Below are 13,392 nucleotides of genomic sequence, written 5' to 3' on the forward strand. Positions count from 1 at the left end.
AAGCCCTGTTTTCTATGTGTTCCAAGCCTTTTCTGCTGCCCTTCTTCCTCCTACTCAAAATGTGCTGTTCACAGAGCCTCTCCCCCAGACATTGAGCATTTTTGCTGAGAGATTGGCCAGCCTGGTACAAAACTGGTGCTCAAGCAGTGCCCTGTGTCTGTAGGGTTTGACTTCTCTCATAAGCAGATGTTTTTGATCCATGGTTGTGGACCCCTTCTTTACTGGGGCTCTCTGCGTGAAGAAGTAGCAAGTAGCCAGGGCTTGTTAAAGGGATGACATTGGAGAATTTGGAAATTGCTTGCCATAACTTATTTCTCTTAGTTGTTTTTCCTGTGGGTTTTTTCCTATTTCAGACTAGTTGTTCAAATTACCAAAAATGACAAAAGCACAGCCTTTTGCAGATTGTGACCCAAAGTCTGGATGTGAGCACAGAGGCACAAAAATAAATGGCTTGATTTAATGGGAGCAAAATACAGGATAATCTTTCTCCTCCTGAGTGCTCAGAAACCACTAAACTGGCTTAAAAATCATGACTTGTTTTTCTTGTATGTTAAGCACATCAGTTTAATGTTCTAGAAGATGGGGAAAAAAGGAGCGTTGGAGGAGGCTTGTTTTCAAACCTTTTCCACCTCTCCATAAAAACTAGGATCATGTTTTTTCTTTCAGAAGAAAGCTGGTGGCTTTTGCATGACTTTGTCATCCCCAGAAGTAGGAGGCTTTAGGAAAACCGCCTTCTGTGAAAAGCCCCAGTGACAGAGCTTTTAGTGCACTGAGTTTCAGACCTCAGAGTTGCAGCTTCTAAAAGGCGCAGTTATCGCAGAGGACAGACGGGCTGTCCTGCCCAGCAGGGTCACAGCCTGCTGTCAGGGAGGCTGGGATGAAATCAGGGTCAGAGGCTGGAAGCTTCTGCCAGAAGCTGCTATCTCAATTTGGGAATGACCCTGCTTGGGAATAATGAGAACAACGCTGCCGTAGGGGTGCCAGGCTGGGTTTGTGTGGTGCCATGCTGGGGGCAGGGAGGATTTGGGCTGTGACTGCCATCCTGGGGGGCAGCTGGGGTGAAATGAGGATGGATGGATGTCCTGGGAAAAGCTTCCTGAGTGACAGTGAGATATGCAGCCCAGGTGGGGCACAGCAGTGGGATGGGGATATGTTTTGGGATGGGGAGAGATGGAAACAGCAGCTGGGCTGCGAGTCTCAGCCCATTCTGGTGGCGTCCTTGGGAGCAGTGCACCCCTGGCTCCTGCCCAGACGGATCCCAGACTAGCAAAGCTCAGTCTGGGGACTGCTCTCCCCCCACAGAAGCATTGCTTTCCTCTGCACACCCTCCCAGAAGGTTTCTGCAGCCTCCTGACATGTGTTTTGTGTTAGCCCCACCCCGAAGGTCAGGAGCTGACTGGAAGGAATGTTATCAAATTCAGGGGGAGCATTTCATTTCCTAGTTAGATCTGGATCTTTTAAACTTCTAAGCTTGTCTCATTTCAAATATGGGAACAGAAGAAAACATCTCTTATTATGTTTGGAGAACTTAATTAATGTATTTTGGCTTCACAAACCAGCTTTAAAAGACAATGTACAAACTCAAAGGGTTCAAGGGGGTTAAAGTCCAGGGTGATGTCCTGCACCACAAGACTGCTGCTGGTGCAGAGGTGTCTTGAAACACACCCTCCTTGAGGACACACTGCTGTGGAAATGGAACTGGGAAGTGAAACTGGGTTCATCATGGGCACAGTGGTGGAAGGTTTCCTGCAGGCACGATGGCACAGAGACTGCTTAGCCACATCAGCACTGTGTGTGACCGTGGGAGAGAGAGCTGGGACTGGGAATGAGCAGCACCCTGTGCTGCAACATGTGAGTACTGGGTAACACTCTGCAAACCACAGCTGTGAGTCACTGTCACCAAAAGCCTTGCTGCCACATTGCCTCGGAACTCCTCTCAGTTTGTGTCCCTAGCAAGAGGATGGAGTGCATTCCCACCTCTGGTGCTCCAGCTGGATGCTGAGAAGTGGGACAACTCTTATTGTGCCCATATGAAAACCAAATATTTCTCATTCACTGAGTTTCTCCAGTCTTCAGGCTGTGTGGGAAATGGATGGTGCCAGAAGTGTAGCTCATGGTGCTTGCAGGAGTGGCCACCCTTTCAGGCTGATGGAAGCAGTGAAGGCTGTGACATCTTTGCCATTGAAGGTCAAGATGGAAATTCCTGCTCTTGGCACATTGACCATGATGAGCTTCAGCCAGTGACTTCTTGTACACTAAGCCAGTGTGGCCAAGGCAGGAAACACATGTCAACATGTTTTGACATTTTAAGCTCACACCCCACACTTACTCACCCTCATACAGAATGGCTTTTTCTTCATCCCCATCAATAAACAAAACCACATCCTTTAAGATGCTGTTTCTTAAGTTTTCCAATCACAGTGGTTTAATAGGATGCATTATTTGCAAATGGCCATTCCCCTTCCCCAGGACAGTAATTTTAGGCTCAACCTTCAGCCTGCCAGGGGCTGGAAGGGATGTGCAGTCTTTCTAGCCTCCTATGACCTAGCACTGATGCCTTTAAAAACCGAACCGTTTTGTGGTGCAGAGACAGATTTCCTCTGGACTCACATCTTGTGCTGTATTCTGTGGTGTCCTAGGAGAGCTGAGGGGTGATGAATACCATCAGCTTGCTTCTCTTGGCCTCACAGTTCAAATTCAAGCCTGAGCACATTTACTAATCGCCAGCTGCTTTGGGTTCCTTGAAATAGTGCCCTTTATCAAAACCATAGTTTATAGCTAATTTGGACACTTGCATTGCCATGGAGGCATGAAATCTGCTGTGTGTGAGAGCCCAAACACCTGAATTAATTGTGAATAAAAGCCAGACACCCCATTTAGTTTGCTTGTGATGGTCCTGGGAGTCCCCCACTCTGCAGCTGCCCCCCAAACAGCAGCAGCTGTGGATGTAGCTGAGCCCATGGGCTCAAACTCAGAGCTTTCTGTATGAGGAAAGGGCAAGGCTGTCATTGTGAAGGCAAGCAGAGCAAGGGATTTTAATCTCTATCAGATGTAGGCACAGAGGGAGGTCACCTCTAGAGATGTTATAAACATAATCTCCTTTGTCCAGTAATGTTTGAATATGCAGGCTGGATCCAAAGCAAACGGTGGGAGTGGAGAAGAGGTTGTAGAAGGACAACTTGTGATGTGCTTGGATATTTGAGATGCCTAGTAAAACAGAAGGCGCTCCTGTGACTTTTGGCAAGGGATATAGCTTGGAAATCCACAGCCTCTGGTAATCTTGGCACAGTGGGAGAAGCAGGGAGATCCGCGGGTTTGTGTCGATGAAGGGAGCGTGTATATAATTTATCATGTCTGGGGTGCTCGAGGCTCTTTCCAGTGGAAAAGCTGAGCTGTAATTAGGTTGCTGATGAGCCTTGTGTACAAACCCTTCAGCTCTATAAACTATGCCTGCAAAGGCATTCCTTCTCCTAGGGACTGGCCAGGAAAGAATTTGAGCAGTCCCCAGCAGATGGATGTCTCTCTGAAGCCAGCTGCTCAGTGGACAGCCACTCCACTTACTGTCACTGACAGCCTTGGAGCCTGTTGACTTTCCCAGCCCTTCACTAAACCCTGTAGCTCCAAGGGGATGTTTCAGTGGAGGAGAGCCCTTACTGGGTTGGTTTCTCCATCCATTTCTGCTGTGAGCTGCCCTGAGCTACTCCCTGGGGGGAAGTCAGCTGGTCCCAGCAACCTTCGTGGCTCTGGCTGGGACACAGAGGTCTTGTTTGGACACAGGAAATAGTACTTGTTGATAAAATTTTTTTCAAGGTTTTAAGAGAACTTCTTAAGTTAAACTGTTAAGAAGAAAGGGAATGAAATACTTTATGGGGTGGGCAACCTCCTAGGCTTTTTGCTGCTAAACTCTGGTCTCAAAACCAGCAAGGAAGCAGTATTCCATTCCCATCTTAATATCTCTCGATGTTGAAAGAGAAAGAAGAGATGATTTCATACAAAAGTAGGAAGGGGGAAGTGCCCATTTGTCTTGAGCAACTATAGAGGGAAGCTGGAAGAGCAATGAGTAGGTATTTTTTTCTGCTTAGTGTTGATATTAATTTGATATTTAAGTGTTTCCCATCAGCATTTGTTTGTTTCCCTGCAAAGTAAGGTCTCTCTGGCAGCTCTTCCTGCTGGGCTGCTGGTCCCCCCCAACCACAGCACCCACTGGTGGCCATTGGAATTCTGCTGACACCTCTCCTCTGCTCTCACCCCCAGGTCACGGGGAGTGTCACTGTGGGGAGTGCAAGTGCCACGCCGGCTACATCGGGGACAACTGCAACTGCTCCACGGAGATGGACAGCTGTGTTTCCAGTGACGGGCAGATGTGCAGTGGCCGGGGTGCCTGCGTCTGTGGGAAGTGTCAGTGCACCGAGCCAGGGGCTTTCGGAGAGACCTGTGAGAAGTGTCCCACCTGCCCAGGTGTCTGTAGCACTAAAAGGTACTCACAGGCAATTCAGGAGGATTTCTCACTGGTGGGAAGGGCAGCTCTTTGGTTCCTGGGAGACTTTTCAGCTAGCAAATTACTTCTGCTTTGTTAAATGTGTGATCAGCCCCAAGCAAGCCTACTGCTGCTAGGAGCCCACGCTTAACAGCCTGACAGTATCCCAGGTAGGGCAGCAACAAGTCTTGTTGCTCTAGTGCTCATGGAGATTCACGTCCCTGCTCATTTCCAGTGCTGTCTCACTCTGCAGGAAAGGCTGGCAGCCCCACTTCTGCTGCACTTTGAGCTGCAGGTGTCTGGGTGCAGAGAGCTGTGAGCTGCAGAGGAGAGGACTGGAATCAGAACCACTGCCCCTGCCTCACAGCGATGAAGGTGCCCCAGGCATCAGCCTCAGACTAGCACAGAGCAGCAGCACTGCCTGCCTTGATCTCAGGCTGGATGGATTTTGCAGTAGCTGACGTGCAGCTCCTGGCATCCAAAGGGCAAACAGAACCCAAACCTACCAGCTGCTTTGCACCTTCATGGAATCCTAGAATAAATCCATCCTTGTGATGGAGATGCCTGGCCCTGAAGCTGCTCCTCCCTTGTGGTGCAGATGTGCAGCCTCCAGACCAGCACCCAGGGAGTCCCTTCCCAAGGGCTGAATCCCTGTGTTCATGCAGTTTCTGACGTGTGCTTAATCTTCCCCTCTGTGTGTGTTCCTGCAGGGATTGTATTGAATGCAAGCTGTTTAACTCAGGAAGACTGGCTGATAACCAAACCTGCCAAAAGCACTGCAAGGATGAGATCATCACCACTGTGGATGTTCTTGGTAAGCTGGCAGCAGCAGGACTGCAGGTGGTGGGAAGTGGTGACTGTGGCATTGAACTCTTCTTAACCAGACTAAGACATATCTGTAAAGAAAGCTTCAGGAAGCACCTGGTATTTAGAAATGTGTGTGTGTAGGTAGTATGAATATGTGTATGTGTGGTATGTGTGATGCTGTCTCCAGGCTATAATCCATACTGAAGTGAAAAACTCTTTGATTTTAAATAACATCTAACCATTACTGCCAGTGCAGGGAGCAAAGAGTGGGGTGAGGTCACATGAGACAAATGAGAGGAGTCGTGAGAGAGTGCAAAAGGATAAAGTATCACCCAAGAAAGGCACTTTCTAATTTTCTCTTGGAAGAAGTGAGCTTGTGAGAGAAAGCAAAGCTGTTTTGAAAATGAGTTCTGCTTTGGTGGAACTGACTGCTACAAGTCCCCCTGGCAATCTCCTGCCCTTTGTGTCCTCTTCTAGAGGTCACCCCACATGTGCATCCTCAGCAGATGACTTTCTCCCCACTCTTTTCAAGATATGTTCTGGGAGTCCCTGGTTGCTATTTAGGGGAATAGAGGGGATACAGACTGGTAACAGATTTGATCACAATCCTGACCTTGGCCTTAGCAATATCTCTTGGAGGGAGGGATGGAGATCAAGCAGGGATAAGTTACTGTCTGCATCTGGCATTTCCTCCTCTTTCTTAGTTTATAGAGGTGGGAGTCCCACACATTGCTCAGCCTTTCACTCACTTCCTCCTAAGCTGTCTGCAGGTGATGTTTTTCCCATTGACTCCTCTCACATCCAGTGCCCCACTTTTAAATTATGACCAGTGGAGTTTCCTACCCTTCCCTTTGGGACACTTGCTCTCGTTCTCTCCATTCACTATGCAGTTTAGCAGGGAGTGCACCTGCACCAGCACCCTGTGAGAGGTTTGGAAGTTCAAAACACACAAAGCTCCTTTCTAATGCCTGTCTGGCCAGCAAATACTGGGAATCAAAGCACATCCCTCCTGCCTGGTTAGTGTACTACGCCAAGGTCAGCTTTTGTTCTGCCTGCTCCCTGGAAGGTGAGGCTGGGCTGTAGTTTGCCAGCCCCCTGCATGGCTTTCAGAGAAAAAACAGCCAGATCGCTGCTTTAAGACATTTTTGGGAATTATGCTTATCCTTCTGTTGAACTATTGCAGTCAGATTGCACACAGTGCTGCAATCTTGGGAGCTCAAGGCACTTCATGGCTTGGAGATCTGGGCTGCTGAGAAAGAGGTAAAGGAAAATATTCCTAAAGAAAGTTCTTGTGGACTATGGACTTCTTTACAGGCAGACTTGGCCAAATCCTGGTTTTCAAGTGTCTTTGTATAATTTAGCATGTATTGCAAGTCCCTTCTGAAAGGCAGAATGCTGATATTTGTCACAGAATACATAGGTCTGTATTGTCCTGGCAGAAGAAGATAGGACCTTCTTAAATATCAAATTGCAATGAACACAGCCTTGAGCATCCCAGCTGCCTTTTGACTCTGGATAGGATGGAGTCAGGGCTTCAAAGCTTTGTAGAGCAGACGTCTCTGTCATTGGGCTCACAAGCCAGAAAGCTGCCTCATGGGAGGCTTGTATGACTTGCTTTGGATTCTGCAGGATCTCCTTTGGTTCTGCATTCCTTTACATTCCTGGTGGTTCCAGAGAGGAGCTTTCAGCGTGAGAGGAGCATGACAGGTCCTGCTCCGAGCTGAACCTGGCAGCAACACACATCAGTGAACCTGAAACTCAGTGGAGCCCTCACACCTCTCTCTGTTGACATGTGATCTCTGAAACCTAGTGAAGATCAACAGAAATCATTACTATTGAGACTTTAATCACTGTATCTTTTACTGAAATGATGGTGCAAGGATGGGAGTGAAAGCAGCTAGACCTACAGGAACTAAGATTTGCTGCTCAACTCAAAAAGGCATTAGTCAAGAAACGTGGAAATATTATCTCTATTAATGTAATTAGTACTTTGCTTTCTAACAATCAGCACTTTTCCAGCCCATGCTTTGCTACCACTGTGTAGATAGAGGAGGCTTTCCTGTCCAAGGGTAGGAACAGCTGAGGTTTGTCCACACCAGGAACATGTCAGAAGGGCAGCTGCATCTGAGCTCAGCTGTTGAAATGGAGGGTATTAATCTTTTAACTGGATGCAGGTCAAAGGCACTGAAAGGAAAAACAAACAGACAGGAGAGAGCTAAGGGGCTGGCATAGCAGTGGCCATTAATGTGATCATTTTTCAGCATGACAGGCATGGGTACAAGAACTGTGGAAAGCTATTTCCAGGTGTCTAAGTCAAGGTCATATATGTCTTTGCCAGCCAAGAGCACTGGGTCCCCAAATTCCTCTCCCATGAAACTCTCAGCCCTTGCAGGCTTTCAGAGCTGTGCTCCTGTAACAGCCAGAGATGCTTCCCCAACTCCCTCCAGTCACTGTATGGGGGCATCAAATGAGCTGTGGCTGTGCAGGGCAGTGGCTCTGCTGAAATCACCCCTTCAGCTAGATCTGCAAACCTTAGGTGATGGGCTTTGCTCAATCTTAAATTGCTTCTGTGAAGCAGCCTTCCTCAGGCAGCCCTGACAGTGACCAGGCTCTGTCTGGTGCTATGATGTGTCAGACACAAACACACAGCGCTCGCGTGGCTCTGGGAATAAAGTCCTCTCATTTCTTGCAACTCCCATATCTACACATCATCCTTGCAACCAGCTCCTCCCTTCCCCCTCCCTCCCTCCTCCCATTCCCTCCCTCCCTCCCTCCTCCCCTTCCCATTTTCCTTTTCTATCTCACTCTTTGAAAACAAACTTCTCAGCCGTTTCCGGAGCTGGAGCCATTCGGTACAGTTGGAGCACAAGCTGGCCATGGGCTGCTGCTGCTGGCCCTGTCTGAGTCAGTGCCCCTTGTTTTCCCTTCACCTTCCACTCTTCAAGAATTTCAGCAAATTAAGAAGCAAATGGCATTTATTGCAGAAGCAGACTTGCATGAAGGAAGAATGTGTGTGCGTGTGAGGTTGAGTCTGTTTGGTATGCAATGTTTGCCAAGTGCCACATTTTCTCAAGCAGTAAATCTGGACACTGCTCAGTTAAAATTTGTCTGAGTTTTGATCAAACTGTGCTGCTTTCCAGGCTTACTCCCCATTCCTCTGCTCCCAGGCATCCCTGGTAAGCTCTGCTTATCCTGCAGGGGAGAGCTGTGCTAATTCCTATGATTGACCCTGCGAGCTAAGTCAACAAAGTGCTGTATTGCAGCTTTAAACATAGCCTGTTGGACAGGGTGACTAGTGCAGAATCAGGGAACCCACACCATTGCAGATTTTTAGGGAGGAATTGTGTTAAAAATAGAGGGTGTTGGAAGCATTTCTTTGAAAAATTACAGTACAAAAGTTCTGCAGTGTTTAGGATTTTTTTTTTTACTGTATAAAAACTTCTACAACATCCTGTGATTCTTCATCTGGTTCCAGAAACAGATGACCCCAACGCCATCCTCTGTGCCTACCCAGTGAACAACTGCGTCATGAAGTTCACCTACTTGGAGCTTCCCAGTGGGAAATCCAACCTCACCGTCCTCAAGGAGCCAGGTTGGCCCTCCCTTGGGTTTCTTTTTTGGCAGCACTGGCAGCCTCAGGAGAGGTGATGGGCTGCTGGGGAACCTGGTGGGCTGCAGAAAGGCTGGCTGCATGTGTGAGCAGATAAACCAGGGTGATTTAAACTGAAGTGTTTTACAGTGATGAAACCCAGCTCCAAATGCTCCCAACTTAGTAAAAAAGAACCGTGAGAGTAAACCTTGCACCTGAGCCATCAGCATTGCCAGCAAGTGGCTGAAGAGCTTTAGGAGGCTGAATTAATTGAAGCCTATTTAAGTAGCAAAAAGTATGCTTGATTTGGAGATAAAGCCCCTGTGAGCAAAAACATCAGAAGAGGACACCTGGTGCAGATGCTGGTTAAGTTAGGATGTTGGGAAAGCCCTGCCACCTATGGATTTCCACATTGCCAAGGAGTTCTGACCCAGGCGGTATAAGGGCTGAGTGTCCCTACTCCCCTCCACAGGCTGTGCAGACAGCTGTGCTTCCCAGCATTATTTTAATCACATGCAATGCAGTTGCTCAAAGAAAACCCCTTGTGGTGCTGCAGGACAAGCTGGCAAGCATCCAGCAGTAGCTTCTTGTGATTTGCTCTGGTCCTCCAAGACACGGGCCAGTATTGGGAAAGACTGAGATTCCTCATGTTCTATTTCAACTGTGCTGCAGCTTGCACTTAATTGAAAGACCAGCTGATTAGCTGACAGTTAATGTCCTTATATAAAGTCCTTAGTGATCACCTGTCTTTGTGTGGGAGAAGCTGAGCTGGCTTTTGCCAGCGGCACCTTAACGCTCTGTGTCCCACATGGGTCAGCTGGCATTAAAACCCTGCATCCCTGTTGGACAGTGGCACTGCAGCCCTACTACCTGACATCCCAGCTCTGGTGACATCCATGAGAGGTGTCCCTTTGACCTGCCTCTAGCCAGGAATTTATTTAATTTAAAAAAAAAGAAATCAGTTCAATTTCAGAGGGTACTGTTGCTTTTTCAAATTTAGCCACTGCTGCTAGCGCTGCCTGAGGTCACTTGCTCTGTGGCTGCAGTCCAAGTTATTACCTGACCCGGGATACACTCACACCAGAGCTAATTAGCTTTTCTGTCTCACTGCCAGCCTGCAGCTCAGCCCCCAGTGCTGTGACCATCGTGCTGGCAGTGATTGGCAGCGTGGTGCTGATTGGCATCATCCTGCTGGCGCTCTGGAAGCTGCTCGTCACCATTCACGACAGGCGGGAGTTCGACCGATTCCAGAGCGAACGTTCCCGCGCCAGATATGAAATGGTGAGCCTGGGCTGGGGGTGCTGCTGGGGGGGCTGTTGGGATGCACTGGCAGCAAACAGCTCTGCAGTGATGGAAGAGGGTGGCAGGAACGAGGGATGCAGGTATCCATGCCCTGTGGTGCCTTCAGGGTTCAGCATCTTGCATTGCCTTCTCCTAGGCAAGTTATAAATGCTTTGCAAAACTATATCCAGCCTTTGGTCTCATCATCTATTTCCAAGCAGAGCTGGAGGCTGAAGGAGGTAAGGGAGACTGTGGTGGCAGCCACGTTTGTCAGGTCTGTGAGGGAACCCTTCTGGGAGGCTTTGAGCATTGGAGGGCAGTGCCTCTGCCGGCAGGCAGGATGGAAGGTGGGTCTGATGGACCAACTCTGGATAAACAACACTGCCTTTGGATCTGAATGTTCAGTTCACTCAAAGCCAAACACAGTGCTGTCACCAAACTAATTGTTACATTCTTACCATGGTGCAGACTTTGTTCCTCATCTTTGTTCTTTTTGTCTGCTCCTCTCTCCAAAGGCATCCAATCCTCTCTACCGAAAGCCTATTTCCACGCATAACATAGAGTTCACGTTCAACAAGCTCAACAAGTCTTACAACGGTACAGTTGACTGAAGGGGTCTCAGTGCCTGGCACTGCCGTGGACAATTGCTTGAATGGCCGGGCTGCTTCCCCACTTGAAGATGGGATTCTCTTCAGGGGTGAGAATCCCTTACGACGGGACTGGTCGATGACCGAAGCCTGTTATTTGCACAGTAAGGAGAGAGGTCTGGTTCATTCTGGAGGCACAGATGTGAGGGCAGGGTCCCTGCCTGTGTTGATGGACTCTGAGCCGTGTGCATCTCCATACCCCAGCTTTCCAGATGTATTAAACCTGCCAACTAAGTGAACCAAGTGCCATATTGCAGCTTTAGACATATCCCGTTAGACAAGGTGACTAGGTCAAAAATCAGGGGAACCCACTCCATCACAAGTTGTTAAGGGGGAATTAGCTTGAAAACAGGGTCTTGGAACCATATGTGTAAGAAATTAGGATAAAAAAGCTCTGCAGTTTTTAGGAATTTTTTTTATATAAACCCGAAATAAAACAGTTGTGCATATATGATGCTGTGAATAGAGTGGATTGTTTCTTTGCTGAGACCCCCCCACCAAAACTGGGGCTTGCTCCTTCTGCCAGCAGCGGTGGTGCTGCCTGATGGATTTATTAATAGAGCCTTATCAGTCAAAGCATGGCTATAAAACATGGACCTGGAGCTGTAGGGACTGCCACAGAAGTTGTTTTGATTTAATACAGTGGTGTTGACCTGGGGCAGGGAGCTCCTGATCTGAGCCAATGGTGTTAAACAGATTGGAAACCGGTGGGAGCCCAAGGAAAAGGGAGTCCAGTCTGAAGAAACTAACATAAACACCCATTTCTTATGGTGTGCAAATAGGTGTCCAGTCTGGGTGGCTACAGGAGGGCAGCTGAGAGCACACAGCAGCTCATCCAGACTTCTGACTTTTTACCACAGGACTGCTGCTGTGGGGTCCAGTGGAGCCCAGCTGGAAAAGCAGGGGAGCCCTGAGCTTTTGGAAAGGGAGCTGGATAAAGACCAGAGTTGTTGCTTCACAACATATATTTTGCTTTGGTTTTTTGCTTTTTTTATTCCCCCCCCCAAAACTATTCCCCCAGCCCTGTCTTGTTTTCCTCTGGAGCTGGGGTTTGGGTTACCCTGCTGACAGCTGCAGCTTTAAACCCACACAGATGGGGCTGCAGCCGCCGCAGGAGAGAGAAGCTGGAGCAATTGCTACTGCCTGGATTTTTTTTTTTCCTTCTTTTTTTAAATTTCTTTTTTTCTTGTCTCTTCACCCTGAACAGATCATGCAATAGTCAGCTGAAGGAAGCTTGCCAGGGAAAAGCAAAAACAAATGGTATTCATTGTTTTGACTTGCTCTTCTCATTGGAAAAGGGCCATGGGTCCATCCTTCCGGATTTATTTTTTTAATGTGTTTTTGCCTCTATAAACAGAAGCTCTTATTTGTTCAGTAAAAACAGCTCTCCTTCAAGAACTTTATGCCCCCCCCACCACGCCTACAAGCAGCACTGAAGAAATGAAGCAGACCATTCTAAAAATATCTCAGAACTGGGATTTTTAGGAGGGCAGCAAGTGGTGCCTTGGCGGCATCGGTGCTGATCAGGTGGGGTAAAAAACTCAAAACCTCAAGCAAATGAAATCTATACCATCTTCTCACTTGATTCCACTGTATCTGCCCTAGCAGGGGAGGAGGGTGCATAGATCCATCCTGAAAACAAGTGCAGGGGCAGGCTCTGGTGAAAGGCTGCCTTAGTGTAACCCACTGCGGGTGGGCTGGAGGCTGTGCTGCCTCCTCCCTGCAGCACCACGAGCAGCAGGACAGGCCTGAGTACTGCACAGGGGCAGCTCTTCAGAGCTCCACGTCTCCTACACATAATGAAGTCCAGGCTAAAGTTTACAGGCCGAGAAATAGCATTTTGAATATCTGGGACTAACCCTGCCACCTGGGAAGGAGCATCCTTGGGGTAAATTTAGGGTTTGTGATCATTCCACTGCCATGTGCCAAGATGGCAAGACAGATTTCATCACTGACACAAAAAATAGAAAGCAGTCAGAAAATAATCATCACAAGGAGACAGAGCAAGTTTTAGCTTGGTTCACGTGGCTGCCTCACGCAAGTCATACTGCCCCAGGCTCAGAAAGGGGGAGCAGGAAGGAAAGCCCAGGAAACGGAAGGGCTGGAATGCTTTAAACCAGCTTTGCCACCCAAAGCAGCAAACGCTGTGAATACACTTCTGCTTCAGTTAATTTGTGAGGGACCGAGCAGTTTAAAAACAATTCCACCCCTTTGCACTCTGAAAGGAGAGGCACAGGCAGTGCCCCCCTGCCACCCTTTCCCTTGCACTCTTGCAGATTACCTTTGTGCTGTGGCATTTCCCACAACACTGGGTTAGGGCTGAGAGACTGGGCAACCCAGGCAGTTGTAGGGAGCCAAGATTTGACTCATTGCTAAGGGGTGGTTTGGGCAGGGAGAGTGGAAAAAGCAGAGAAAAAGCTTGGGGACGGGACTTCAAGTGCCCTCCTTCCCCTGCACAGGGAGACAACTCAGCTGTGAAGCAGACTGGTCTGCAGAGGAGGCAGGGAGCAATGTGGGACCAAATAAGCAAGAGAAGGGTGCCATAGGCCAGGCTACTAAGCCAGTGTACAAAAAGAAGTGAATAGCATTGA

At 48.4% G+C, this 13,392-nt stretch overlaps 1 protein-coding gene across 1 annotated transcript in view; it reads left to right on the top strand.

Annotated features, from left to right (window-relative positions):
- Nucleotides 1-11,252, top strand: part of ITGB5 (integrin subunit beta 5) — a 57,439-nt gene extending 46,187 nt beyond the window's left edge. The window contains exons 11-15 of the mRNA XM_038142246.1: nucleotides 4,255-4,477; nucleotides 5,188-5,291; nucleotides 8,760-8,876; nucleotides 9,988-10,154; nucleotides 10,670-11,252. Coding sequence (XP_037998174.1) covers nucleotides 4,255-4,477; nucleotides 5,188-5,291; nucleotides 8,760-8,876; nucleotides 9,988-10,154; nucleotides 10,670-10,765 — 707 coding nt within the window. The 3' untranslated portion in view covers nucleotides 10,766-11,252. The remainder of the gene's footprint in view (nucleotides 1-4,254; nucleotides 4,478-5,187; nucleotides 5,292-8,759; nucleotides 8,877-9,987; nucleotides 10,155-10,669) is intronic.
- Nucleotides 11,253-13,392: the final 2,140 nt, after the last annotated feature.

Source organism: Motacilla alba, chromosome 7, assembly GCF_015832195.1.
Source record: "Motacilla alba alba isolate MOTALB_02 chromosome 7, Motacilla_alba_V1.0_pri, whole genome shotgun sequence".
Taxonomy (NCBI): Eukaryota; Metazoa; Chordata; class Aves; order Passeriformes; family Motacillidae; genus Motacilla; species Motacilla alba.